The sequence below is a fragment of the Colletotrichum abscissum genome, assembly GCF_030869225.1.
Source record: "Colletotrichum abscissum strain IMI 504890 chromosome Unknown Scaffold_6.1, whole genome shotgun sequence".
NCBI lineage: Eukaryota > Fungi > Ascomycota > Sordariomycetes > Glomerellales > Glomerellaceae > Colletotrichum > Colletotrichum abscissum.
The window spans coordinates 1,196,256-1,221,886 of NW_026850503.1; the positions used below are offsets into that span (position 1 = coordinate 1,196,256).

General features: G+C 52.4%; 10 protein-coding genes across 10 annotated transcripts; 3 read left to right on the top strand and 7 right to left on the bottom strand.

Annotated features, from left to right (window-relative positions):
• Positions 1-2,995: 2,995 nt before the first annotated feature.
• Positions 2,996-3,445, top strand: CABS01_03388 (uncharacterized protein; the record flags this gene model as incomplete). Its single annotated transcript, XM_060536763.1, has 1 exon — positions 2,996-3,445. The coding sequence occupies one exon, from the start codon at positions 2,996-2,998 to the stop codon at positions 3,443-3,445; it is 450 nt and encodes a 149-aa protein (XP_060392682.1).
• Positions 3,446-4,757: 1,312 nt separating this feature from the next.
• CABS01_03389 (uncharacterized protein) lies at positions 4,758-5,895 on the bottom strand (the record flags this gene model as incomplete). The annotated part of the gene is made up of 3 exons (XM_060536764.1): positions 4,758-5,019; positions 5,085-5,614; positions 5,686-5,895. 3 exons carry the CDS (start codon positions 5,893-5,895, stop codon positions 4,758-4,760), a joined length of 1,002 nt encoding a protein of 333 aa, XP_060392683.1.
• Positions 5,896-7,362: 1,467 nt separating this feature from the next.
• On the bottom strand, positions 7,363-8,253 carry CABS01_03390 (uncharacterized protein; the record flags this gene model as incomplete). The annotated part of the gene is made up of 1 exon (XM_060536765.1): positions 7,363-8,253. The coding sequence occupies one exon, from the start codon at positions 8,251-8,253 to the stop codon at positions 7,363-7,365; it is 891 nt and encodes a 296-aa protein (XP_060392684.1).
• Positions 8,254-8,861: 608 nt separating this feature from the next.
• Positions 8,862-9,548, bottom strand: CABS01_03391 (uncharacterized protein; the record flags this gene model as incomplete). Its single annotated transcript, XM_060536766.1, has 1 exon — positions 8,862-9,548. A coding segment is annotated over one exon (687 nt), but the record flags the coding sequence as incomplete, so codon positions are not given.
• Positions 9,549-15,961: 6,413 nt separating this feature from the next.
• CABS01_03392 (WW domain binding protein 11) lies at positions 15,962-16,838 on the bottom strand (the record flags this gene model as incomplete). Its single annotated transcript, XM_060536767.1, has 2 exons — positions 15,962-16,701; positions 16,766-16,838. The coding sequence occupies 2 exons, from the start codon at positions 16,836-16,838 to the stop codon at positions 15,962-15,964; spliced, it is 813 nt and encodes a 270-aa protein (XP_060392686.1).
• A 605-nt stretch (positions 16,839-17,443) lies between these two features.
• Positions 17,444-19,521, top strand: CABS01_03393 (uncharacterized protein; the record flags this gene model as incomplete). Its single annotated transcript, XM_060536768.1, has 3 exons — positions 17,444-18,008; positions 18,063-19,101; positions 19,161-19,521. 3 exons carry the CDS (start codon positions 17,444-17,446, stop codon positions 19,519-19,521), a joined length of 1,965 nt encoding a protein of 654 aa, XP_060392687.1.
• A 1,541-nt stretch (positions 19,522-21,062) lies between these two features.
• On the bottom strand, positions 21,063-21,557 carry CABS01_03394 (uncharacterized protein; the record flags this gene model as incomplete). The annotated part of the gene is made up of 1 exon (XM_060536769.1): positions 21,063-21,557. One exon carries the CDS (start codon positions 21,555-21,557, stop codon positions 21,063-21,065), a length of 495 nt encoding a protein of 164 aa, XP_060392688.1.
• A 232-nt stretch (positions 21,558-21,789) lies between these two features.
• On the top strand, positions 21,790-22,674 carry CABS01_03395 (uncharacterized protein; the record flags this gene model as incomplete). The annotated part of the gene is made up of 2 exons (XM_060536770.1): positions 21,790-21,972; positions 22,108-22,674. The coding sequence occupies 2 exons, from the start codon at positions 21,790-21,792 to the stop codon at positions 22,672-22,674; spliced, it is 750 nt and encodes a 249-aa protein (XP_060392689.1).
• A 1,023-nt stretch (positions 22,675-23,697) lies between these two features.
• CABS01_03396 (uncharacterized protein) lies at positions 23,698-24,158 on the bottom strand (the record flags this gene model as incomplete). The annotated part of the gene is made up of 2 exons (XM_060536771.1): positions 23,698-23,934; positions 24,015-24,158. The coding sequence occupies 2 exons, from the start codon at positions 24,156-24,158 to the stop codon at positions 23,698-23,700; spliced, it is 381 nt and encodes a 126-aa protein (XP_060392690.1).
• A 518-nt stretch (positions 24,159-24,676) lies between these two features.
• Positions 24,677-25,111, bottom strand: CABS01_03397 (uncharacterized protein; the record flags this gene model as incomplete). Its single annotated transcript, XM_060536772.1, has 1 exon — positions 24,677-25,111. The coding sequence occupies one exon, from the start codon at positions 25,109-25,111 to the stop codon at positions 24,677-24,679; it is 435 nt and encodes a 144-aa protein (XP_060392691.1).
• Between the last annotated feature and the right edge of the window lie 520 nt (positions 25,112-25,631).

Here is a 25,631-nt window from a genome sequence, read left to right on the forward strand (position 1 = left end):
TCTTTTAGGACGAGGCTAAAAAAAAAAAGGGGGTATAAGTCATGCAGTCATGTATGCAAAGGGCGAACAGAGAGACAAGAGGAAAGAAGAAGAAAAAAACTTTTTCCTTTACCCCAGGTTTGCCCCCCCCCCCCCCCCAGGGGTCCTCGAACGACGGGGAATGGACAACCTAACCGACAGCCGTTTCGTTGTGTGAATAAGGTAGGTTCCCGGCTTCTTCTTACTAGGCCGGGACAGGGCTGGTTAACGTGGACCTAACTAGGTAGCTATTGCGGTTTCGTATGTAAGATGTTACTGTATAGCATACTACATGGGAGAAGGATACGCGGACTCGCGTTTATCTTGATGGCATTTGTTTGATGTGGGTAATTCAACCGAACCAAACCCCGGCCTTATTTTCCTCGTGTTTTTCTTCACCATTCGTCTTCTCAGATCGACATATGCCTTTCGGGCATCCCTCATGCCATGCACCGCTCTCCTTCTTTTTTCTTCACACGGTTAGGCTATTAGCATAATATTGGTGGGAATAAAGAGAACAACCCCCGAAGAAATTGGTCATGTTGCCTGTTGACATGTGGCCCTTCTCTGACAAGTTCATGTTAGTCAAGGGCGTCGTTCGGGGATGGCTCAAGACGAAGTCGCGAGCCAAAAACTGACCAATAGCGTATTTCAATTAGTCGATGAAAATCAAACTTCAAGAGCCTGGACTTTTGGTTGCCGAGAATCGGCGTCTCCCCAAGAAAAAAGCGAGAAACCCCACCAACGAAACCAAACAATAGTAAGAATTATGACCCTTTGGCCCAGCAGACCAGACCCGACGCATGACACTTGTCCAACACCGAACTTGTCTTGAGTTTCTGAGACACGTAGATCCGTAGACGCATACTCGGAGCACTCTCTCCTAGTCTGTAGAGCCGCATAATGCAAGAATGCCTTACAAGACAACCACCTTTTCCAATGGGGAAACTTACCTCATACAGCGTATACGGTTTACGGCACTATCGCGATTTCTCTTAGCATCTGTCTCCAAGACGTTCCCCCGCTAAAGTTGCCTGCCTAGCCCCCCGCCCTGGGCTCCCGCTTCTCCACACGAAAAAACGCTGCCATTGAACCACGGATTATCGAACAACGCAATCATGACATTATATCCAAGACGCCATCCCAATGATATTCCTCTCTAAAATGCCTTTGTCTGATCGAGATCTGGGAGACAAGAAAAATGACAGGGTTGCTAATCTTTACTCGAATCAGATAGCATATGACACCTTCAACTATTGTCCATAAGCGAACAAAGTGGTGATTTCACTATTGACTTGTATCCATGACCCGCTCACTAGAAGCGAGATCATGCCCTCGACGAGATGCACATATGAGAAACGGAGGAAGAGTCATCAACGGCATCCGGCCGGTAGCGGGAAAAAAAAGTCTGTTCGCCCGCCGGCTCAAAACCCCCCTTCGCTCGCCTATGCTATTCCTGCGTACCTTGGGAGGCAAGGTATGCCCTCTCCGGTTCCCGCCAGCCGCCGACGCTTCACGTTGACCCTCGCGTCCTTGCCATGCCCGCCCACCCACGCCGGCTCCGGCCGCTTCATAACCTCGGAAACAACCTCCCCTTCCCATCCGTCGCTCCAAGTACCTTTCCTATGGTTTTCCGTCGAACTTTTCCTACAATCTCCAGCCATAGCTCAAGCCTCAAAGCCTCCAAGCCTCACTCGCTTACCTTATACTGGGCACATCCGCCTTACTGCGTATACATCCGCTCAAGTCGACCTGAATCCGTGCACCACCTTAGGTAGCTAATAAGTGTTACCTGACTATGATCCGCTTGCGGCTCACTCGAAAATGTTGAGGTACCTCGCCCGCCCGCTCTCCCACATGCGACCAGGTCATCCAAGGTACCTAGTATCTCCCACGTGCTCTGGCCTTGGAACTGCCCTTGGCACGTGCCAGCCAGCCTCATCCATGATCCAACTCACAGAGTCACACCGAAAATTAATCTTACGCCTGGCCTTGGAAGGAACTCAGCACTCGGCCACGGAGAATCCCGCGTCAAACAACAAAGCCCGCCGCGCCGCCGCATGTTCAGTCCCTCCCTCCCTCTCTCTTTCTCTTCCCAACTTACCTAAGCCATCCCCCCCCCCCCCAAAGCCCCTCTTACTCCCCTTTTAGTATTAGATCCCACCTGTCACCGAGCCGGCCCCAGTCCTCTTTCGAGACGGAAAGGATTGGGAAAAGAGTGGGGTATCACAACGTATTGTCCAACCCCAGTTCCGTCCTCCAAAAATCCTCTAAAGAGCTGCGTCCATAGAGGTACGGAGTAGGTAGAGAGAGAGAGAGCACCGGAATAAGCGCCGTGTTCTGCAAAAAAAAAAAAAAAAAAAAAAAAAACCTCAGAAATCGCATCGCACATACAACGCGCACGGAAGAACACCCGATCATCATTCGACCCAGAAAATGCAGGAAGAGCGAACAGGTAATTACCCATCACGACGGAGCGAGCGCCGCCCAAGACAGTAACCAAACAATCTGGCAAAAGTCATGAGATGACTGATTCGGTTCAGGGTTGGGTGCCGTCAGCCAGTGTTTGGGGTGCCATCGCAGAACCCGTCTACCAATATTTCAGCGCTTTTTCCCGGTCCTCATGGGTAGGTAAAGGTATTATGATAGCAGCAAACCCCCCCCCCCCCTCGCACCAGGCTCCAAATTCCTGCACCATCCCAAAAGTTTCAAGGAACATGGAACTTGAGGTCCTTGAACGAAAAAAAAAAAAAGGTCACTCTTCGGAACCGCGAGTCGGAACCGATGAACCACATCGGCCGAAGCCCTTCCCCAACCGCTCTCGTGACCATCACTGGCACCGCCGCTACCTTACTGGCAGCCGCAAACCATGAATGGATTAAAAGTGCCATCGTGATCCCCCCCGCTCCTAGCCTGAGCCTCAAGGCCTCAACGCGGCGCGCCGCCTGAAGAGGGTGAGGGGGAATAATAAGCTCAGATGGGAAAGGCTACCCGCTATCTGTACGTCAGAGCCTTCCATTTTTTTTTTTTGTTCCCCTCCTCCCCCTTCTGGGCCTTCTCCCAATGGAGCCAGCCTCCAAACAACCCTCATCGACGATCGAGATCATACTGGTATTGTCTCTTGATCTTGATCCTCGAGGTCCATCGCTCTTGTTTTCCTCTGCCGTATTGTTTGTCTCTCTTTTTTATCCCCTTCCTCAGCCACCATTCTCTTACCGCCCTTTATTGTTGTTTTTTTCTTCCCCCGCCTGCAGCTGGTTTAGTTGCCTGCCGCCGGTCCCAAGCTTTGTATTGGTACCCGTATTCAAAAGTACTATCCGTACGGATACGCCCGCCTTCATGGAATCATTCTTCCTCTTTCCGAACAAGCTACCACGTGCCACGCACGTACTTTCAGCTCTCCAAAATCTTGACGGTGCATCAGTAAATTATACGCTTGCTTGAATGCTACTCGATTTCTCCTGTCTTTTCTGTCCAATATCTTCTTCCCCTGTCGGCCAAACCGTGATTCACATCTGATCATCAAAAACACAGAGGCAAGGGCACATAATAAATGCAACACTCGGCCCGAGGCGTCGTACGTCTGCACGCCCGGTAAGACCAGAAAGGCTGGGAACATGAGATATCGTCCGTCCCCCTTGAGGCGACCGTTGGAAAAGGGAAAAACAAGTGCACCGCAAACCGGGGGGATAGAGCAAAATAGAAAAAAAATTAGCCCAAAAAGAGGTCCCCGTAGTCTGGTACGGATACCCAATTCTTCACTAGGTACCAGCGTATACCACAGTAAGGGACAAACCACCCCTGGACTACCTTAGTGCTTCGGCATGGACCACACCCTCCCATCAGTGCGCATCATGACGTTCTGATCAAGACATTCTTATTTGACGTACAGCCGGAAGGGGCTCAAGTGAGAGCCAGCCCATCTCACCCCCAGTAGACCCTTTTTTGTGGGTTGACACTGCCGGAGGGCTCTACTTGAAAGCTTAAGCTCGACTTCTTGATGTGTTTGATCAGAGGACGGGTCACGTGCTTGGGCCCATAGGTGTGTTTGCTCCAAGACACCGAATAATGCCGTTCTGTATTCCAGATGTAGGCTCACTGTTCCTCTCGTGTGATTGAAGAGACTCGGCATGTGCCGTATCATTCGAGTTCGTTGAAATATCACGATACCTCGCCATCATGTCTGAATCTTTTGCCTCAACTTGGATCCGTCATAAGACTTGTCTTGTTGACTTTTTCTCTTTTCGCGCGCCGCCCCTTTTCCCGGGCATAGTGAATTCCGAAAGGCACAAATGGTGTCCTCAGATGCAACTTCGTGCTCCCTTTCTGCCCGTGCAACCGCTGAATACGAACTCGGGCATTCGGTGTTTCCCGTGCCAACATTTCCAACCTCATGCCGTCCCGTTCCTTGTTCCGCTACGGAACCTTAAACGAGCCATGATGTGTCAAAGTCGATGTCGCGAATTCGTACAGCCCTGCTACCCCCAAAGGCCCGTGGTCTCCCGATATCAGGCAAAATACTGTCGTTGGAAGATCTCTTGTTGTATGGGCAGAACGTCGACCCATTGTGCCGCCGAGGGAATTGCGGCTATTCTGTAGATATTGCCGTCTCAAGCGTCGCTCATCAGTCTGAAAACGCCTTCCTTGTGCGAGCCCAACTGCATCGCCCAGTCATAAGCTTCGACCACCGTACGTCTCATGCAAAGACGTGCCGGCCTTCCAAAAACATGCATCTTGCATCATCTCGGTTTTGTCGTATCATCGTTTAGTAGTCGCTTGAGAGGAACCCCTGACTCATGGTGGTGTACGCCATCCACGCCATCCTGCACTTCTCCATTCACGGCACGGTCCATCTCCCCGTCGACCAGCCCCTCCATCTTGACCGACTCAACGGGGCCAGATTGACTACGCTCGGCAGTGATAAAGGCTTCGATCTGAAGTCTTATCGTATCAAGAAAGGCTAAGCGAGCCGTTGCGTCGAGTTTAGAAACAGCCGAATTTCTGATATCTTGGGGTCAGCTAGTGCCACGGAGAATGAAGAAGCCATGAGGCCGAGTGTGATATACAATAGCTCGAGTAGGGAGGATATATCCTCGGCGGGAGGGTCTTGGAGGTTCGTGGGTGTCCCCGATGCAGGGGGTTCGGCTTGTGCAGAAGCCAGCTGGATGAGCAGATCTGCGTTTTTGATAAACTTGACCAGGTCGTCCAGATCGGTTTCTATATTCAGAGTCCGCATCCGCCTGATAATTTCGACTGATTCCGGCTCGGAGCGCATAGATAGAAGGCGGAAAAGCTCTTCAAAGAGAGAAAGGCGGCGTTGAAGCTCCTCGTGCTTTGTTTTCAGGGCAGCGAAGCGTGTGACGTCGGGGCCGGCATCGTACTCGCAGCGGGTGCGACCCATGCCCGCGCACAAGGAACACACGGGACGTTGGCCATCGCATTTTGATTTCCTGCGACGACATGAGGTGCAGGCGATTTTGGTCTGCGGACGTCGTCTTGGTGCAGAAGACGTGGTACCAGTGGCAGATTGCGGGGTTGTCTCCCGTTCCGACGAAGCGCTGCTGGCTGCTGTTGGGCCCGCAGGTAAAAGCTCGCGCTGTGGTTTCATCGTGAGCGTTGCCACAGGACCATGGGCAGGCCTGGTGGACAACCGAGATGGCCACAAACAGTGGAAAAGGAGGCGTAAATATTATGGGCGTAGGCGTGTAGCTGGTACGGCGAGGTCTGCGTATTCGTCGTAGTAATTGAAATGGCGCGGGTGGACGAATTGAGAGAGGGTACAGCCAGAGCCAGAGCCAGAGCGGGCCTCAACCGCCAGACCAGATCCGCCCTCCGCGTCGCTTGGTAAGTCTCAGTCGTTTTGACGGTGCGTGTCATACTGCCGACCCGCTGGCCATGTTGGTCGTGATTAAATCGTTCTCGTTATCGTCGTGATGTTATTTTGCTGTTGCAGGTGTTTGGAAGTGCTGACAAGGCCCGTCCCGATGAGTAGTTTCTCAATTTCTTGGGAGCTCGTGAGGTAGACAGGTATGACGAAATGGATGGACAAGACTAAAGCCAAATCCCCGTGCCCGTTGCTGGCTGGGCCACTTGGATTGTTCCGGTGCCGGGAAAGCTGCCGCGATTCCCCCTAGGTAAATAAGAAAACCGAAAAGGGAAGAAATGAAAAAAATAATATTAATAAACGGAAACCACATAAAAGAGGTTAAGTTTGGCTCACAAAGCTCCCCAAAGCCATGGAATCGTCTGGCCATGGCCAGGCCAGCCCATTAGCAAGGTAGAGGCTGCTGCTGCGCGATCCATCCATCCACAGAAGGGACAGAAATGCAAGGATGTCGTAGGTGCCAGTGGCCGCTGCGGCTATCGAGAGTTTGCTGGCGCATCGGACCCCAGCTCAGCTGTCGGTTCGTGTCAGCAGCCCAGCCAGGAATTAGGATTAGACACTCCCGACAATCTGCAGACTCTGCCTATGGCTGCTGAAACCCCAAGCCTTGCGCACCCGCGAGACGACGGATAATGAACCAGTCACTTACGACTGCCTTCGATGGAACTCCGCCAAAGGGAATAAGGCGGGGGAGACCACGAAAAGGCCTGAAGAAAGAAGAAAAGAAACCAGTTGAGTGCAGGAGATCATTTGGTTGCACAAAGACCTTGGTTGCGCCAGTTGTAATGCAACCCGCCAACAAGTCGAGGTACATGCGGCACTGCTAATCAGGTCGTTTTTAGCGTCTGGAGCAGGCTCAGTCGACCGTTGATTGGCGGGGGTGGTTCCAAGATGTTCAGCCAAACCGGGGCGTCTTTTGTGGTGGGGGGTTTTGTACCCCTCAGAGCGCTTCTCCAAATTGTCGTTGTGGTTGGCTGACTGCATCGCAACATTGCAGCAGAGATTTGTGGAGAGAGCACGGCACAAACCCGTCGTGGTCAGTGCAATATGCCTACAGCAGTGATTAGCTTGTGCCTAGACAGAGGAGGGAGAGTGACTATTAGCATCGTGATGATAGCCGTGTCTCAGGAGGTGGGAATTCAGGAAGGATGCAAGGTAGACCAATACACTCTTACCAAAGTCTCGACAATAGAGCTCATTTCTTGGCTTCTCGAGCGAGAAGTTGAGAACAAGGAATTCTCAGAGGAAAGAATGAAGGAAAGCTTACCTCCTTGCTTATGTTGCATCTTGTGCTGCATGCCGGTCATCATTGTATCAGCTCGCCATCTTTCAGATGTGAGGCTAGTATCAAGAGTCCTTCGCTATACTTGAGGCTCGATACTGTATCTTGTTCGACCTTCTTTCGTTTCGTCCATCCAGCATCGAAATGGCGGCTGTGTATGTGATGTTATGACCTCTCCCTAAACCAGCTGGCGTTCTCCATGAAGCCCGATGCTGACATTGTTGGCTGTTCTTGCAATATATCCTCGTATCATCTCGCAGTCGCAGTCCCCGTGTTCGAGAATCTGGCTTCTCAGAACCAGAACCTCGTTTTTGAGCGCAGATACACAGGCATCGAGATACATTCGCTCCTGTGTGACTCGCTGCTCTTGAGCGGCGAGATCTAGCTCATGCTGTTTTGTCTTCTCGCGGCATCGCTTTGCGGCGGCTCGGTTCTTGACGCGATACGTCTTTTTCCCTTCCGGTCTTGGTGAAGAGCAAGTGTCATGGTCACTTTCCTTGTGCTCGTTGGCGGCCTCGGTGCCATTCGTGTTTGCGTCGAAAGAAGCCATATACATCGGTGAGACGTGCTCTCTCGCTACAAGACGTGTCTTCTTCATGGGTGGTTGACTCATCGATTCCGGCTGTCGACTTTTAGACACCCTCGGCGTATGGCATGTTGCCGTTGTTCCTGGGGCCGGGCTAGCCTGGAGTTGAAAATCGGGTGTGTACTGCCAAATTTGGCCTGGGATAGGAGGACTGTCAACGGGATTTGGCCATAGATGGTGTGAACTGTATGTCATGGTTTCAGGTGGCTGGAAGTCTGACTGCTGGTACGTAGGCCACGATTCGCGTTGGGTTGCCCAAGTGGCCGTCGAGAAGTCTGACGTAGTCCCTGCTGTTGAGTCGAACAACCGATAGGCTTGAATCTCGACTTCCTGGTGCACGGAGGCCATGGAAAACTCAGTCGTGTGGCAATCGCATCCAGACCACCGCTGGCACAGATGAGGCTCGTTGATAGGCGTTTGGGGCGGTTGTTGTGGTAACGTATACATTGGCACCAACTCAGGGTAGGCAGACTGAGCCATCATGTTGCCTCCCACATAGACAACAGAGTGTTCTTCTTCTTCTTCGGTTGAAAATCTGTAGCTTCGGTTTCTTACAAGAATCTTGGTGGACTCTGAAGAGGGTACGTTGTCGTGAGCCTTGACGGCGGTGCTAGCGGGATCCAGAGGAAAAACTCAGAACTCAGCTGGAAAGCAACTAGTATCTGGGTTAGGGGACATATGAGTATCTTGGCCGCAAGAAGATGCTGACAGAAGATGATCGAGTAAAAAAATAAAAAATGATTAGTTTTTGGAAACCAGGGGTGGAGGAATAGGAGGAGAAGGGGGAGGAAGAGGAACTCCTACCTACTTACTGGCTTGGGGTTGGGCGTATGGTGCAAAGTCTATGGCAGGATACGGGCAATACAGTGACTGGGGTTGTAGTGCCATGCCGATGAATGGGGGCGCGACAGGATATTTGAGCGGGCCCCCAATGAAGGAGGTGGGAGAAGGGCTCCGGCTGGGGATATGCGTGTCGGGGGTTTCTACTAGGGCTGGGACTGACAGGGGATAAAGTGAGAGAATAATAGACTTACAGCCGTTCCACCCAATGCGTGTCTTTTCAGGCCAGGCGACCTGAGTTGCCAGATGTCTTAAACAACAACAGACAGAACCGACAGACGGCGGATTACACCTACACGGGGTGGTGTACACGAAGCGAAGGTGTGCTGCTTGCTTGGAGAGATGAACCCTTTCCTCGCATGATTGTCATAATTGGCATCTTGTATATCGAAGCAGCAAAGACGAAGGGGAGGGTGGATAAGCATGAGGGCGGCAGCTGAGGGGCTGTCCACTGCAGCGGAACTCAAGGGGCCAATGCAAGGTTTTGATGGTAAGAAGACGGCAGAGTCGGAATGTGTTGGTAGTGGCCAGCAGGATGGTAAGGTAGAGTAAGACAGCCGGGAAAGAGGTCGCATTGTGAAGCTGAGACTGCAGACCAAAGTGCAGACTGAAATGAGGTTGAGATCGAAGCCGAATTTGGAGTTTTCCTGGGAGTCAAGTTGGGGAGTATCCGTGGACTGTAGGGAAATGCCAGCAATTGCAAGTGGCAGGGCTGTATGAAGTGTAGGTTTGGTACACATTGTACAATGATCAGGGGATTTTGAGGCAGGTAAGAAGGAGGAGTAGTAGCAGGACGAGGAGACCCTGGTGTTGAGTGGATGAGTGGTGGTGGTGGTGGAGGATGAGAAGGAGGAGGAAGAGGTGAGGGTGGCAAAATTGAACAGCCAGTGACTCGGACCGTGGTTGCGTACGGGCCTTGGTGCGTAGACGGCAGCAATAACGGCGCCGGCGACAGGGAGGGCGATGAATGGGATCTACAGATACTGGATGTTTAAGGTAATATTTCGTATGATCGGTATGAGAGGGCCGAAATGAAGGCAGGAAGGTAAGTGGTTTTTTCTGTTTCCTGATAGGTTGGGCAGGCGGGTTTTAGAAGAGTACGGCGAGTCGGCCAGTGATGGATGCCCAACGTGGCGGAATTCAATCCGGTGAGACCAATGTTGCTGATTGGCCGCCGGATCAAACTCCGGCATTGGAAAGGCGCTGCTGGGTGGCAAATCTTCCTTCCATTAAATTAGGTAGGTCCTAGGCGGCCTGGGCCCTCCTGCCCCAAGAAAACAAATCGGTCGTATTCCAATCAGTACCTAGGCAGGCACGCACGGCAGGTAGCTCCTCCCATATCCCTTTCCAGGTTGGCTTCCTTCGCTTCCCGGTCCCGTCCTCTCATGGTGCCTTCCATCCCAACTGCCCGGCGCTCCCCCCCCCCCCCCCCCCCCCCTCCCCACCACTCCCCCCCCCCCCCTCCGCGAGTATACCCCCCCCCCCCACCCCCTTTCTCGGGTGTCTCCCTTCCTCTCCCGGCCCCCCCCCCCCCGGGGCCCCTCCCCCCCCCCTCCCCGCGGCCCCCCCCCCCCCCCCCTCTTTTCTTATGTAGTTATGCCCCAGTTTCCACCTGATCTTCACTCTTTCAACTTGCTGTAAGGTACTACGTATAGCACTTGATGCCACCGATAAGTTGTAGACCGCACCGGCGCTTTATAATCCTGGAACGCTAAGGCATGTCATGCTTTGACTTCAGTTACCTTGCCATTTCTGGGAAGACAGTCTGGGCTCTGCTTCCCCACAGTCACAGCATGTGTCAAGCCTCACAGTCGCATATTTGCCACACTTCCTCCCACCCAACCTCAAAGTCATCATGGCGGGTCTTTCCCTCCCCATAACCAGATCTAGGCACGTAAGATGGCCTGAGCCGAGATCTACTAACCCTTGATAGTGCAAAGAACCTGGACACGACTTGCGTCGCCATCCCAAAGATGCCTTACCTTGATTGACCAAGTTCCATTGTCCTTTTTCTTCCATTGGCCGCACCTGCTAATTACCTATGGGCGGTGGATACTTGTAGAAGGATCATCTTGTTCTACCTATTCTTGGCTGCTAATGGAAGGCGTGTGAAGGTCCAGTTCGCTCCAATAGGTACCAGACCGGGAGGTGCATAACATTCGGCTCCAACGTGCGTCTGTCAGTAACGTACGTCTGCGCCTGCGTGGACCGCTTATCACGGTGTGCTCAGCGTGGCTTCTCACTTGCATTTACCCCAAGGTAGGCAGGCAGGTAGGATCCTCGAGGCGCCGTAATGAGATGCAGCCCTCACCTCACCGACGTATCCGTTCCTACCCCTCCCCTTCCATTCAGCTTTCCGTCGCACTCTACCTCACCTTGCCTTGCCTTACCGTAACGTACCTAGGCAGCCAAGGAGAAGAAAAGTCCACGGCCAATCGGTTCCAACTCCGTCCAATCAATTCTCCATCTTCATCACATGTAATCATGCCACAGTGCCTTTGCGGTTTCTGGTAATGCCCATCCATCATCGCCATCTCCATCTCTTTCCCCAGACCCCATCCCATCGCCATCGCCATCGCGGCTTGCAGTCTCCCAAGACACGCACACTTTTGCTCCCAGGAGAACCTGTCGCCAGCCACCCCTCCATGCCAACCACTTGCCCATCTTCTCTCGCTTACCTACCAGAAACGATCCTCCCCCTCTATCGGCCATTGACGCTCAGCCAATCAACGCCAATGCGACGCGCAGGCATCGAGACGTGGTGCGGCTTGCCTTGGACACTACTCGACGACCCTGGACCAAGATTCCGTCTTGATAACCCTTGTCCACAAAACACCCGGACCAGATGTTCTGTCAACTAATCCAGTAGCTAGGCCAAAATGTTACCATAGCCTCCATCTCATCCTCCATCTCCACATCTCGGCCGGCCCCTTTCCGTTTTGCCTCAAGAACCAACCCACGATGCCTCGCAGACATCCTCGTCCTCTTCATTGATGACCCTTGGCAGTCATCAGTGTTTGATCCAACTACGCCAAGATCCTATGGTCAGATAACTAATCATGTCTTGTAGGCATCTGAGACTACGAATGAACCGACCCTACGGCACCGAACAATTCAGCGCTGCACCAGACAGCCCAAACTGGAAATCATCCCCGCTATCGAAACAACGATCCAACTACAAGCCACGACGATCTCGATGCCACTTCTCCTACCCTAGGTCCCTTGCCTGCTACCCTACCCAGCATCGAAGCGCCTCACGCTTGGTTTCCATGGATAATCCCCCACCTTACACCATCGCCATCGACCTGATTGACACCAACCTCCATGCACCGCTTCCCGGGTACCACAACAATCCTTACCTGATGTGCTTTAATATGGGAGATTCGTTTTCTGGAATTGGCTCATTGCGTGCTACATCCTACACATTAGCATCTTTCCAAAGAAAATCAATAACAGCTACATTATACTCCGCATCGAGGATAAGGAGCACAATTGTTCTCTACGGCCCAAAATTTTCCTCACTTTTCATAATACCTTCAAAGCACTATGATATCTCCGAAGCAAATGCGATCCTACTCCCCGGGCTCATGCTAAAGGTCAGAGTTATGGGCATCCGACATGGTCCTAAATCTGTCATCCCCACCATGGGTTAGGTGGAGTGGCTCATGTCTAGAAAGTAACCATCGGAGTAATGCATTGTCGCGAAGACACCACTGTCACTCCACCAATCTGTATCAGGTCATCTTCTCAACGAACACATGCAAAGGCATACCATCATTTGACACTTAGCACACACCCGACTTCCGAAGCTCCACTGGCTGCAGCATCAGCCCTGGTGCTGGACGTCACACATGAGGATCATGCAACAGAGACTCGGAAATATACGCGTATACCAGAATCTTCCCATCTCACATTCTTATTGACCCCCGCTTGGCATGGTTTATCGGAGTTTCTAACGATTGAAGCAATCGGGCCCGGATAGCAAAAGGAAAAAGCAAGTCCGCAAGGCAAATTGACAACACCCCCTTTACCGTTTACGCGCCGTCATGCAGCTTTCGAGCTGAGCGAGCATTTAACAACTGCCGAAGACGAAAGCTAAACGCCACGGATGACAAAAGGCAGCATCGGTGAATTATCGACTTGTTTTAGGTCGCAAATCGCTGGATCCCAAGATGGCAGCTATGTCTCACCGTTCTGTTCCACTCGCTTCAGCACTCTGCCTCGAATTATACCTTAGCGACTGTTGGAAAAGTTTTCTAGCTCTTCAACTGCGAACTGCAACACCTACAAGCATTCTAAATACCAAGCCAGAGAGGCTCTGCTGGAAGTTACAGATAACGTCGGTTGTCGAGGGCGACACGGCCAAGTTCACGATGAATGGCACTAGAAGTACCAAGGGAACCACCTCCGCCTCTCCGCGGCCGATCAAATTGGAATGTCTACTTCTCAAGGCGACTACAGATGCCCATTGAATGTATCTACCAGGGCCTTGATATGCTACTGCATGGATGAACTGACTTCTGCTCACTTGCCGCGCGCAGAGTCGCATGCATATACAGGAAAGGACATGGCTCGAGATTCAGGAGACTCTTCGAATCCTACTTGCCACGGCGGAAGCTCCGCTCCGAGGCCAGCCGCTCACATGTATCTGCCCAGGGGTCTCTTCAGATGCAATCCCGCAGGCGCTTCTTAGCCTGCTGATTCCTTCGTACGACTGCAGTTGTTGGGGCTTCCCGGGATACCGACTTGGCCTCCCGACCGAAAGCTGATCGATTGATATTCAATGGACTTCTTTTGACCCTTGACTGCACGGAGCCTCTACGGCTACATCCGCGGTGATGTTGGTGTGGAAGAAGTGTTGGACAGCTTATGCCGAGAACCAACTAAAGTATGACGGAACATAAAATGGCAAGAACCGCAACCAATCAGCTTTGGGAAATCGATACAGGGGGGTGTATACCCCATGGGAGAAGCGATAATTGGGCGATGAAGGTCTCGAGATGTTATTCCTGCTTTACACGTGGCAGAGCATGTGGATGCCGTCTCTGAACCATGTGCGTTGTTGGCTATTGGACTCAAGGAGCTGTGATCTATTTCCACATCTCAAAGATACCGTTTGGTTGATGGCGGGGCAAAGCTACCTGCTTTCCAGCCTTGGTAGTTAGCTCTGTTGACTACACTAGGCATACCAGATCGTGTTTGGAAAGCTTTCAGGTTTTGGCTTCATGTCTCAAACCTTGAGATATGTCCAGTTTTTCACAGACGGACCGACGGACCTATGACCCGGGCTGCTGCCCACCGCTTCTGTGTGGTTTGTGGTCTGAATAGCATCAGTTGCAGACGTAACATCCCGGTTACACAAACAGAATAACTTGCGAATGCGCTGTACTGTTACATGCTGACTGGTTTCAAGTACACGGGCATCAGTTGGTTGCAGGAAAGGGGCAACAGGCAGGCTTCGCCCGATAGCGATGGATAGAGCCCCAACGTTTCTAGGTCGTTTTCGCCATGTCGAAGTCCGACGCCCGTAGTCCCTGCAAAGACTTGAGATTTTAAGCTTTTTTCTCGGATCCGCGGCAAATTTGAGTCTTTTTCTTTTTCTTGCTGCGGCTGAGTGGACGGTTGGAAGCCCTTGTCTCTTCGTATAGGGATAGCCTAGGTCGGCAGTTGTTTTTGCGCTTCCTTTCTTTTTGTGATATTTGGTCAAGGTAACGATGCTTGGTGGAAATAATGCGATGTAACGGAATTTTCAGCAACGCAAGGCCAGACGGGAACGAGATACGACGGTCTTTCACGAGATGGGGACTTTTTGGTGGGAGGGTATACGTTTTCCTGTGAGAAAGCACACCTCTCCTTCGCTTTTCCCGAGTTGGAGGAAGGTAGTGGATTTTATTGCTGTTCTTTGGCTAGACAGATTTTGATAACCCCTTTTTTGGTAAGGTAGGCAGGCTGCCCTATCTCTCTAACTTGCTCCCCTCTCGTCCTCACCTTCCAGGAGCCAGAGCCTAGAGGCCATTGTTCAGATGTTTGACCCTTTCCTTCAACGACCACTCAGAGGAATGTTCATAAGAGGCTTTCACAAAGACAGAAAAGATTTTGGTGAAGCGCTTCATTTTGTCTCTCCAGGGAGACTTTTCTTCTTAGGTTACCCCCCCCCCCCCCCGAAAGTCTTGGAGAGGGTAGAAGTTCACGCACCGATTGTTCCTCTGCTCTGGGGCTTATTGTTCTTTCGCCGAATACCCACGACGCTGATTTAGAGCCTGCAACTAGTGTATCATCTGAAGAACAGTAGAGTCAGGGAGCGGTGACCGGCCGAGTTGGAAATTGCGAAATGGGGCATAGGAGATGGAGGGACGAACTTCTACTCTGGGGAGTTGGGAGATTACAAGAAACGGCATTTGCTTATGGGAGGAGTGAAGAGATTGTCAACTTTAAGGGGGGGGGGGAGGGGGTTTATATACCCCCGCTATGGACTGCTCGTCAGGGGGAAGGGGGGGAGGGGTTTGCATGTCCATGGGCGAAAAAGGCTCTTTTAATACCATCAGTGGGGAAGTCAGAGGTTCAGGTCGTGCTTGTCCGGGCATACTCTTTTCTCCTTTGAGAAGATAGCTATGGTGCCCATGGAGTCGTGAGACACTTCGGCGACCATGTTGAATGACGGGCCAAAGGAGTGGGGAGGGGTTTCTAGTATGTCGATAACTAGTGGTGTCGGTGACTAGCGATGCTGACAATAGGGATGTCGTCTTCCAAAAGGAAACAGGCCTGGGCTGCGAATCTGTAATGTCACAAAAGCAGGGTACATCTGTTTGATTCCTGTTGGACACTGGAGATGGCGGAGAACATTTTGTTTTACATAGATACTGCTGCTGCTCGCTAAGAAGACACAAACAGTGGCCTCGGATAGAGGCAATTATAGCCAGTTGACAGTCTGCCCTATTGCTTCGGTAGAATTATGTATCCCAGCAGACTCAGTCCGACGTCATCGCAGAGATGCTACTCTGGTTCACCGGCTGCAGAGTCCGGTTGCGCGGTAACAAGTGTCTGTTGTACTTTGCCATCAGAGCCACAGCGGAACAGTTTGGTGCTGTGGAAGTGGGTGACGCTTCCACTACCCATCGCCAATCCGGGAAACGTGTAGCCTGGCGACTTCCAGGTACGCGATATCCTCGCCGTCCGCCCTGCAACTGTACACCCTTGGGGCTGAGTGCGTTCGGCTAGACAGCTGGCGCGCAATTGTACTTGATGCTTTGTGTACCGTATAGCAGCTGAGAGCAACAATTCCTGACTTGTCGGATCCGTGGCCTTTATCAAAGCTTGGTTGTCGTTGACTCTTTGAACCATACGGCCCCACTCAGACGTCTTCATCCTCTACCTCCTCCACCATAACCTGGTGGGGTATCGTTTTCTCTGAATCCCCCAGTGACGCGGTTGTCTGCAGGTAGCCCTCCTGCTCCAGTCGATCCGCCTCTTCAGGTTCCATCAGACCACCTTGGCCTTTGCCCTTGTCCAGCTTCATCTTGACGTGTGTCGGCACAAAAGCGGTGACGGCTTCCTTTGTCAAATTCCGAACCATCGGCTTCGCCTCGTATACAGTCTTCGGCTCCGGCGCGGGGGCCTTGGCCTCCTTCTCCTTCTTCTTCTCCCTCTCTTCTGGCGGTTCCCTCTCCGCCTGCTCTGCCTGCCTTCTGGCACGTCTCTTTGCGTACCACTTATCCATCAGTTCTTTCGGAATCGGTGGCGGTGTGTCGCGGGGCATGGGGATCCGCTTCACGTCGTCGGGGACATCCTCGTCGCTCGTCAACTCGTCGTTGTCACGTCTCCGCTTTCCGAGGACTCCGCCGGAAGAATCGCCATCGCGGTTGTATCCTCCTCCTCCGCGGCTAAAGGTGGGTGCTTTGTCGCCGAGCGCTTCGCGCGCCTTGTTTACTGCTCGTAGCTCCTTCTCGAGGCCTTCGAGGACCTGTTCTTCGTGGCGCGATAGCTTGCCTCCGTTTGTTGTGATTCCCTTGAGGTCGTCTATCTGTTTCTGGAGTCTTTCGGGGTTGCGGCGTGCGAGCTTCTCATTGCGACGGCCTTGTACCTCCGCCTTGCCTGGAAGAGGAGCTTGGTTAGTGACGACTTTACTGGCTCATGTGTCGCTGTTTGGGGATATTACCCTTCTTGATTGCTTTCGCCTTGTCAGATTTACGCTGAGCGTTGACTGGGTTATAATTCTTTTCTTTTGGCATTTTGGGTGTGAGTATGGACGTGATGGGGTTGATTGAAGAAGTCTAAATGGCGATGTCACAAGAAGCTTCTAAGCCGACCTTGGAAGATCGATTAGTCTGATAGCGATAAGACGATATGTCACTATCGATAGTGCTTATCGCATCACGTGCAGCTTTCAGCTGGACAGGGGTATGATTGTTGCCCCTGCAACATTGTTGACTTGGTGCCCCGCAGCACCCAATAACACTGTCGCTTTGTTCCCTTGTTCCCCCTAATACGCAAGTGCCCACCAGCGATCGACTGTGCAGTGGTCAGCCTCCGTAGGTCGGGTAGATCTTGGGCAGTCTGTCTCCATCCATCGCCCTGGCACGCCTGGATTCCTACCCAAGTCAACCCCACGGCGGAGAAGATAACAACATAATAACCCGCGTTGGTTACGCTTTATCTCGAGCACGCAACTCTATTCGTACCTTGCAGTGCTTTTCGATCCTCCTCCCCCAAACATCTTTCTCGATTACCCCTCCAAGCACATTGGTTGATACCTTTGGTCGCTAAGTTTCGCCCCCCGCTCGCATCCTCTCTCAATCCACCTCCCGAATCTGTTTGCTTCACAACATCATCAACAATGTCGGGCTTCATGGCCAATTTGTTTCCTGGAGGAACCAGGGACAACAATGCAGCATCGCGACCCGAGACGCCTACGAGAAATAGCTTCATCAACCCAGCCAGCACACCCCAAGGCAGCCCCAGCAAGAGAACGAACCCCCCTGGCGCCCACGAATTGCCCGAGTCCTTCGACAATGCGCTCAAGTTGAGCACACCTGTTCTGGAAAGACCCAGACTCGATCGCCCGCTGAGTGTGATCACCACCCCGCAGTCTTCGGGAAGAGGCAACGAATACAGTCCCAATGTCGAGGACAGCGTCTTGCACAAGGGAGCGACTTCAGCAGGCAGCCCCTTGAAGAAGTCCCATGGACAGGAGAACACTCCCCCCGTCTCGCGCTTGGGAGGCAACGACTCTCCCTACCAACAGAGCCATGCTGCCATCTCCCGTCACGAGCTATACCAGCCCAAGGAGAAGGCTGTGACTCCTAGGAACAAGTTCAACACCCAGAGAGCACTCACGCCCGAAGAGCTGGAGATCCTGCAGCGCCCCAACGTGCGAAGACTCGTCAACGTGACACAGCTCTGTATGTTGATTGAACTCTGTTAGACACGGCGTAAGCAAGACTGACTGAAAGCAGACTTTCTCGATTATTACTTCGACCTTCTTACGTATGTCGGCTCCAGACAGAACCGCCTGAACAACTTCCAATCGGAGATCCCGCCTCCCCCAGAGACCGATGAGGCGACGTACAATCAGATGTGGTCAAAGTACAAGGGACGAGAGCGTGCAAACCTCAGAAAGAGACGAGTGAGACTTCGCCAGGGTGACTTCCAGATCCTCACCCAGGTCGGACAAGGAGGCTACGGTCAGGTCTTCCTGGCGCAGAAGAAGGATACTCGGGAAGTCTGCGCGCTGAAGGTCATGAGCAAGAAGCTGCTGTTCAAGCTTGACGAAGTTCGCCACGTGCTGACAGAGCGTGACATCCTGACCACTGCCAAGAGTGAATGGCTTGTCCGACTTCTTTACTCATTCCAGGATGACAAGAGTATCTATCTTGCCATGGAGTATGTGCCGGGAGGAGATTTCCGCACGCTGCTCAACAACACGGGCGTTCTGAGCAACCGTCATGCTCGTTTCTACATCGCCGAGATGTTCTGCTCCGTGGATGCTCTTCACCAGCTTGGTTACATCCATCGAGACTTGAAGCCGGAGAACTTCTTGGTCGATTCTACCGGACACGTCAAGCTCACGGACTTTGGACTAGCTGCTGGTATGCTTGCGCCGGCCAAGATCGAATCTATGAGAGTCCGTCTCGAAAAGGCATCCGAGACTTCAGTACCTTTCGGAAAGCCCATGGATAAGCGAACAGTAGCTGAGCGAAGGGAGGGGTACCAGACAATGCGCGCAAAGGATATGAACTACGCCAAGTCCATCGTTGGCTCACCCGACTACATGGCGCCTGAAGTTCTTCGAGGAGACGAGTATGACTACACGGTGGATTACTGGAGTTTGGGCTGCATGCTGTTCGAGGCTCTGACCGGATTCCCTCCCTTTGCGGGCTCCACGCCCGACGAGACTTGGAGGAACTTGAAGCACTGGCGCGAGGTGCTCAAGCGACCCGTTTGGGAGGATCCTAACTACTTCCTCAGCAACCGCACTTGGAATTTCATTACGACGTAAGTGGGCCCTGTCACGGTTGACATGCTTTGTGACATCATCTGACACCACGCTTTAGCTGCATCAACTCTCGGTCTAAGCGCTTTTCCAACTTCAAGGAGATTAACTCTCACCACTACTTTGCCGAGGTTGACTGGGACACCCTACGAACCACCAAGGCTCCATTCGTGCCTGAGCTCGATTCAGAGACGGACGCCGGTTACTTCGATGACTTTAGTAATGAGGCGGACATGGCCAAGTACAAGGAGGTGCATGACAAGCAGCAGGCCCTCGAGACTATGGCGGACCGTGATGACGAGATGGGCAAGAGCCTCTTCGTCGGCTTCACATTCCGACACCGGAAGACTACCGACGACGCAAGTCCGCGCAAACCTATCCCCTTCAAGGAGGAGGAGGACACCTTTGGCACGATGCTGTAGCGCAGACCTGTGTGGAATTGGACGCAGTTGAGTCGGACAACATTTCGGAGAGGCTTCCTCTGAATCTGGAGTCCAAATATTCGATTTACGATGATGATGAGACGGACGTCATTGAGCCAATAAGGCGGTGTTCGAGAAAGGCGAGGGACTACTTGTATGAGTTTGGGACTGGACTGCCCTGCAGCAATGGCATGTTTGAGATGAGATTTCGGGCATTTCTTTTTGCGTTGGAGTTTGCAGATGGACAGGTTCAGGTGGACAGGCCTGCTAACACAGCATTAAGCAAGCAGGGTCTTCTTTTTTCGGGTTGGGATTAATTCTAGGGGATGAGACGGCGTTGCAGACGGCCGAACATCCGACACACACGTGGGACTGGAGATGAATAGACACGCACAGAAACAATTGATACTTTTCTTCCTCTCACTTCCGGTCAGCTTCCCCAGCTTACTCACCGACAGTGGGTGCCAACCTGTCCGCGTCATCTTTTGAGGCTTGCGCGAAGCCCCGTGAGAGTACCTGCCTTAGTTGAAGCAGATATGACCAGCCTCGCCTCTCGGCACGACGGCAGCTAAGCCAACGATCGGGGCTGCCAAAGCCTGACGGCGGGCGGTCTGTTTTTAGTGGTGGTGATGGTTGTGTCTATCAGCCGGCACCGAGCGAGCAGGATAAGCACATACTCTGAAACAAATGCGATGAACGCGCTTCGGCCTAGTTCTCGGTGGTCACGTTCCCTTTCCGGCGCAAAGACGGTCATCATCCATTCCTTTTTTCGCTGACGCCGTTTTCTGTTTCGTTTCTTCTCTCGTCCTCGTCCCGACTTGAAGGTGCAGTGCAGTGCAATGCGCTGTTCCCGACGAGCTGGATCCGTTGGCAGCAGGAAGCAGGAAGGCAACCCATTCGGACGAAAAGAATAAAAGCCCTAGGGGCATACGTCAGCCCTTTTTCTGTTTTGATGTTTCTGCCAAAACCCCGAATGGGGTGGGAAACGTGGGCTGACGCTTCCTCGCAGGAAAGTACATACGCTTCAGAGAAACCAAGCATAGAGACGGATTTCCCTTCTCCATCGTTTTGGTGTTTCCTCACCTCACCCAGTACTAAAAAAGTACCTTATTCCCCAGGTATGATGGAGTTACCCGGGGGACCGAGAGCGCAATGCGGTTGAAACGGAGGTTGGTGTTGATTGGCTTGGACTTACATGACGGATCGCCGAACCGAACACTAGCGGTGGTGGACCGGTGTTCCCCAAACCCCATCCCGGATGAGCATTCTTTTTTCCATGTTGTGTCACATCACACATTCGCCCTCTCAGCGACGCGCGAGAGACCCCCCGTTGGAGCTAATAGCTAAGCATACTTGCCGACGAGCCACTAGCGTTTTGTCCGACTGCAGCAGCTAAAGTCTGACTTTTTGTGGGTGAGAGGCTCTGTGTGTCCGTGAGGGCAAACATCCACACATTCGCGACGCTCTTGTTCCTTCTTTTTCATGGTGACACCGTCCGGGGGGGATCCTGCCATGCAGGGCCGCGCGGTTGGGGGCTTTGATCAAGGGTCGGACAGGGCGAGAAGATGTGCGCGCGAGCTGAGGCTGTTGGGATGTGAGGTAAGGTAAGCAGACCAGAGTTGTGGGATGGAGGGGGATACACGGCTCTGGGGGAGGAGGTGTGATGCGCGTGAGAGGAACCAGTAGTGTAGCCTGGGCATCCGGTAGGATCTGCGGAGGTTCAAAGAGCTAGAGTCACAAACCGCGGTGTCCGTGGGACCAAGGCGGCTCCTCCTCGCCTCCGCTGCCCCAGTAGAGGAGAGAGGAAACGAAGATGCACGCCAAGACCCTGTCGTTGCTTTTCGTTTTTTTGCCATGCGGCCATGCGCCTGCTCGGGACCGAAGCTGTCTGTTCCTCTCCATGTCCCTCCTGCCGTGTTCAGCAACAGTACTTCGTACGGCATTTGAGCGAGACTAGCGGAGTAAGGCAACGGTAGTCGAAGGGGGTGTGTAAGGGCGTGCGCGGAAAGCGATGCAGAGAGAGAAGAGGCGGTCATGTCGTTTTCCACGGAATATAAAGACAAGTCGTTGGAGCTTCAGTTCGTCCATTGTTTGAAAGTTGTTTTGAACCATCACATCGGAATTGCATCTCATCTTCCTTCTTCCGTCGCAACATAAAAACATCAGCCAAACTCATTTACACGCATTTACATCCATCTGCAGGCGCAGGGAATTTTCTCTCATCGAACTTTTCACAACAACAAGAAAACACATATCAAATCAACCAAAATGAAGGCTGCTTTCGTTGCTGCTGCTTTGGCTCAGGGCGCCGCCGCTGTCGCCAACCCCATTGGACCCGGAAACGGTGGCTTTGGACCCGGTAACGGCGCCGGCTGGGGTGGATTCGCCTACGGTGGTGGATTCGGCGGATTCGGCCCCGGCGGATTCGGTAACGGTGTTGCATCATGCGCTGTAAGTCTAAGCTTTTTCACGCTTTCCTCCCGTTCATCCCAGCCCTTCGGTCCCAACTTCTCCCTCAAACCTACCGTCTCAATTCTCTTGAACTCTATATACCCCGAATACGTTCTGCTAACACACTTTTACTAGAGCTCCTGCTTCTCATCCCACTTCGCCACGGCAACCCCCACCCCGGCCGCCTTCTGCACCGACGCCCCGCAGCTCAACGACTGCGTAAAGTCCGCCTGCACCTCGGACGCCGCCGCCCTCTCCACCTACACCTCCGTCTCCTCCTCCGTCTGCAACGCCTTCACCTCGTGCGCCAGCACCAGCACCTTCACCTACAGCGGCGGCTGGTGGGGCTCCAAGACGGGCGACGCCGCCGCCGTCACCATCACCGGCTGCCCCGTCGACGGCTGGTGGGGTCCCGGCGGCGCCTGGGGCGGCATGGGCCCCGGCTGGGCCTACAAGACCGACACCGTCACCCTCACCCGCACCGTCAACGGCGTCGCCACCACCGGCCCCGCCACCGTCGCCCAGGCCGTGTCTGGCAGCAGCACGCTGCTCACGACTTTCACTGGCGCGTTCGCCGCCCAGGCGACGAGCGGTTCCGGGTCTGGGTCGACTAATGCTGCTGCTCCTGCTGATGCCAACCGCGGCGTCTTGGCTGCTGGCGCTGCCTTGGGCGCCTTCGTTGCTGCTGTCGGTTTGATGTAAAGGAATTTTGCATCGAGTCTTGTCACGGACAACGATTCCCTTGTACCTTGTATACCATATCCCCCTTCCCTTTTGTTGTGTTTTTACAACCGGGATCTGCAAAAAGATGAATCGGAGAAAATAAGGGGCATAGGGCAAGGTTTTCATTCTTACTTCATTCCTTAATGACCAGGAGTTAATTTTGGGGGAGAATTGTTAATAAGGCTGGACACCTTTTGTAACGTATTTGACGATGGCATGTCTCTTGATGATGGGAGATGATTACAGTCCTTACTTAGTACGCAGTATAGTCACGGCCGGGTACGGTGATGCGAATTACATTGTTCACTACATCCCTCTATCTCCCCATTACTCGCTCTTCACTTGCAAATAAAAATTGAGACTAGGATTCGGAGCAGGAACCTCATCGAGGTATGTAGGTGTTCAATTTTCATTTGCGCTTTACCGAAGGCTTAAACTCAATGAAATTTAGAAAATCAAATCATGTGTTCTCACTGCTAGCTCTCTAGACATCAAGTCTCATCTGATGAATCCTCCCTATACCCGGGCAACCTAGCGAAGGTGACGCCAACCCCAAGTTTCGGGGATAAATAACGGTGTCGCATCGAAAATGGACGCAGAGATCCCCGCCAGCGTCTTGTCACTACGTTGGGCTCGCTGACTTGTGTGGGCGGCAACCTTCCCCTATAATAGTGAACAGCATGTATCGGCTGCCGATTCTGAGTTGACAGCGAAACCATACCGTCGGGGTTACTTTTGTCTCCCTGTGATCCAGAAAATGTGTTCTCCGCCGCCCCAGATTTCAATGCGCGAACGTTCTCTGTAGACTTGAAATGCTCGTCCAATTTGGCGCATATAAAACCGCCATGGACAACGGGCATGTACTGCTTGCTGCAAGCCGAGCTAGATGTGGATGCGTCAGGATCAGCTGCTTCAAGCCTCGTACGTTTTTTTGTGGTATTCTTTCCGCCAAGGTGTGCAGTCGAGAATAAACAGGGCCCCCGAGAATGAAACGAATCATGCTTACCAAACATCATGACTTTTCGCATACTCCGAAGAAATAGTGCCGCCACACTCCGTGCAATTCTTCGTGGGAATGAACATTTGAATTGTCGCGCCATCTTTAGCAAATCCAGGCCAAGACTGTTCGGTGAGAAATTTTGACGGGTGTTTTGCGTCGGCAACATAGTACATCCCCTTCCGGACAAGGTCCTCTCCCGGGCAGCCCTGGAACCACACTTGGATGGTCTTCTCAACGATCTAATTTAAGTACACTCAGTAAACTCTCCGGAGCTATTCGTATCATGTAAGAGCGACTTGATATTTGGATCATTACTTACTGTCCAGGACCTCCCGCAGTCGTACGGCAGAGTCGCCCTTCTTCCTAGGGCATCAATGAGTTTGATCCCGCCCGTGGAAGGTTGAAGAAGAATGAGATTCAGTCCTTTGAAAAGTGGGAGCACAGTCTCCTGATAGCCTGTCATGATAGCCAAGGAAACTAGGCATCTGGTACTCGTCAGTTTCCAGGAAGACCAGGGGGTTTCGAAATCTTTGTAGGAGAAGGCTCCTTACACCACGGCTCTCAAAATGCTTATCAGTCCAACCGCGACTTGCTGGCCGCCCTGTAGGATTGACGACAAAGAATCCATATCAAGGCAATCCTCGGCTATGGTATTTCGGGTAATTGGCGGTGCCAATGGCCGGGATTCCGGTCGGTCTGAAGGTACTTGCCCCTGCTGCCGGTCTCGTGTCTGAATCTCGGTGCGTAAAACTTCGAGATTGCACAGAATCTCGAAAGTTCGTTCAAGGCAGCCATCTAGCTTCATTCCTTGGGATTCGAAAGTCTGTAGAATGGTTCTGATTTCTGGGTTACGGCTGTACGATTCCAATGCCGCTCTCGTGGTATGTTCCATCTGACGCTGAATATCAGATGGTAATTTGGAAAAAACAAGCCTAAGGTTTCTATTAATTCAATGGCATTGGTATAAAGAGGTTTAATGATCTATACTAACAACATTTGGTTCATTAATTTAATCTGTAGCGTTGATAACTCGGGGCCAATCTTTGCGCGTAGACTTTGGACCCTCTTCGAGGTTGACATTCCGTACTGGATTTTGCGTTGTAATCTTGTGGGTTTGCTGGATGTAGAGAAAGGTCCAAGGGAACCCCCATAGTCATTCTGTATGGTCTTCAGAAACAGATCAATCTCTTTTCGCAGACGTTCAACGTGGTCGCTGATATCTTGCAGAAGCTCTGGGTGTGAAGAGGTAATCTGGATGCTGTCGAGGGTGCGGAGTGTAGTCGACAACTCATCAAGGAATGATGTAGCATCCTGATAGTCGGTCTTGGAGCCTCCAGAGTCTTTCAAAGCGATGCGGACTTTGTTAAGCAGTTGGAGAGCTGCGACAATGTCTCCGGCAGACCAGCCGAAAGACATTTCGGCGGCGAGCTCTGAACACGGTCCAGACACTCAACAACACTGATTTTCTCGGCCAAAAAGACAGGTATTTTGAAAGCAAAGTAAATGTAGATGAGATGACGAGAAGAAAAATGCAATGCAAGAAATGGGCGGCGGTTATAAAAGGGCCATTGCAGTGGCAAATCACGAGTAGCCGGCCACCCTCCAAGATTACCTCTCGTCGAATGGGAGCGCGCGTCAGGCTTTCTTGAAGGCTTTTTCACAAGTCGTTTTGGTCGTTTTGGGGCGCCTGCGCAGGTACTCGTTGGCAGATAGCGAAACCTGAAAGAGTGCCTTAAAGATGTCGAATCACAGTTACAGACCCTGCGCCACTCATCAACCGCTGAAACCAGGCTGCATCCCCCCTTGCCCAGAGTCGCATCGTTGATATGACTGGTTCATTCTCTCGATTTTGGAGAGTAACCCCTAAAGCCTCGAACGCTAAGTTTCTTCTTCATCCTAAAGAGTGCCCTTGAGAGAGTTTGCTTGTGGAACGTAG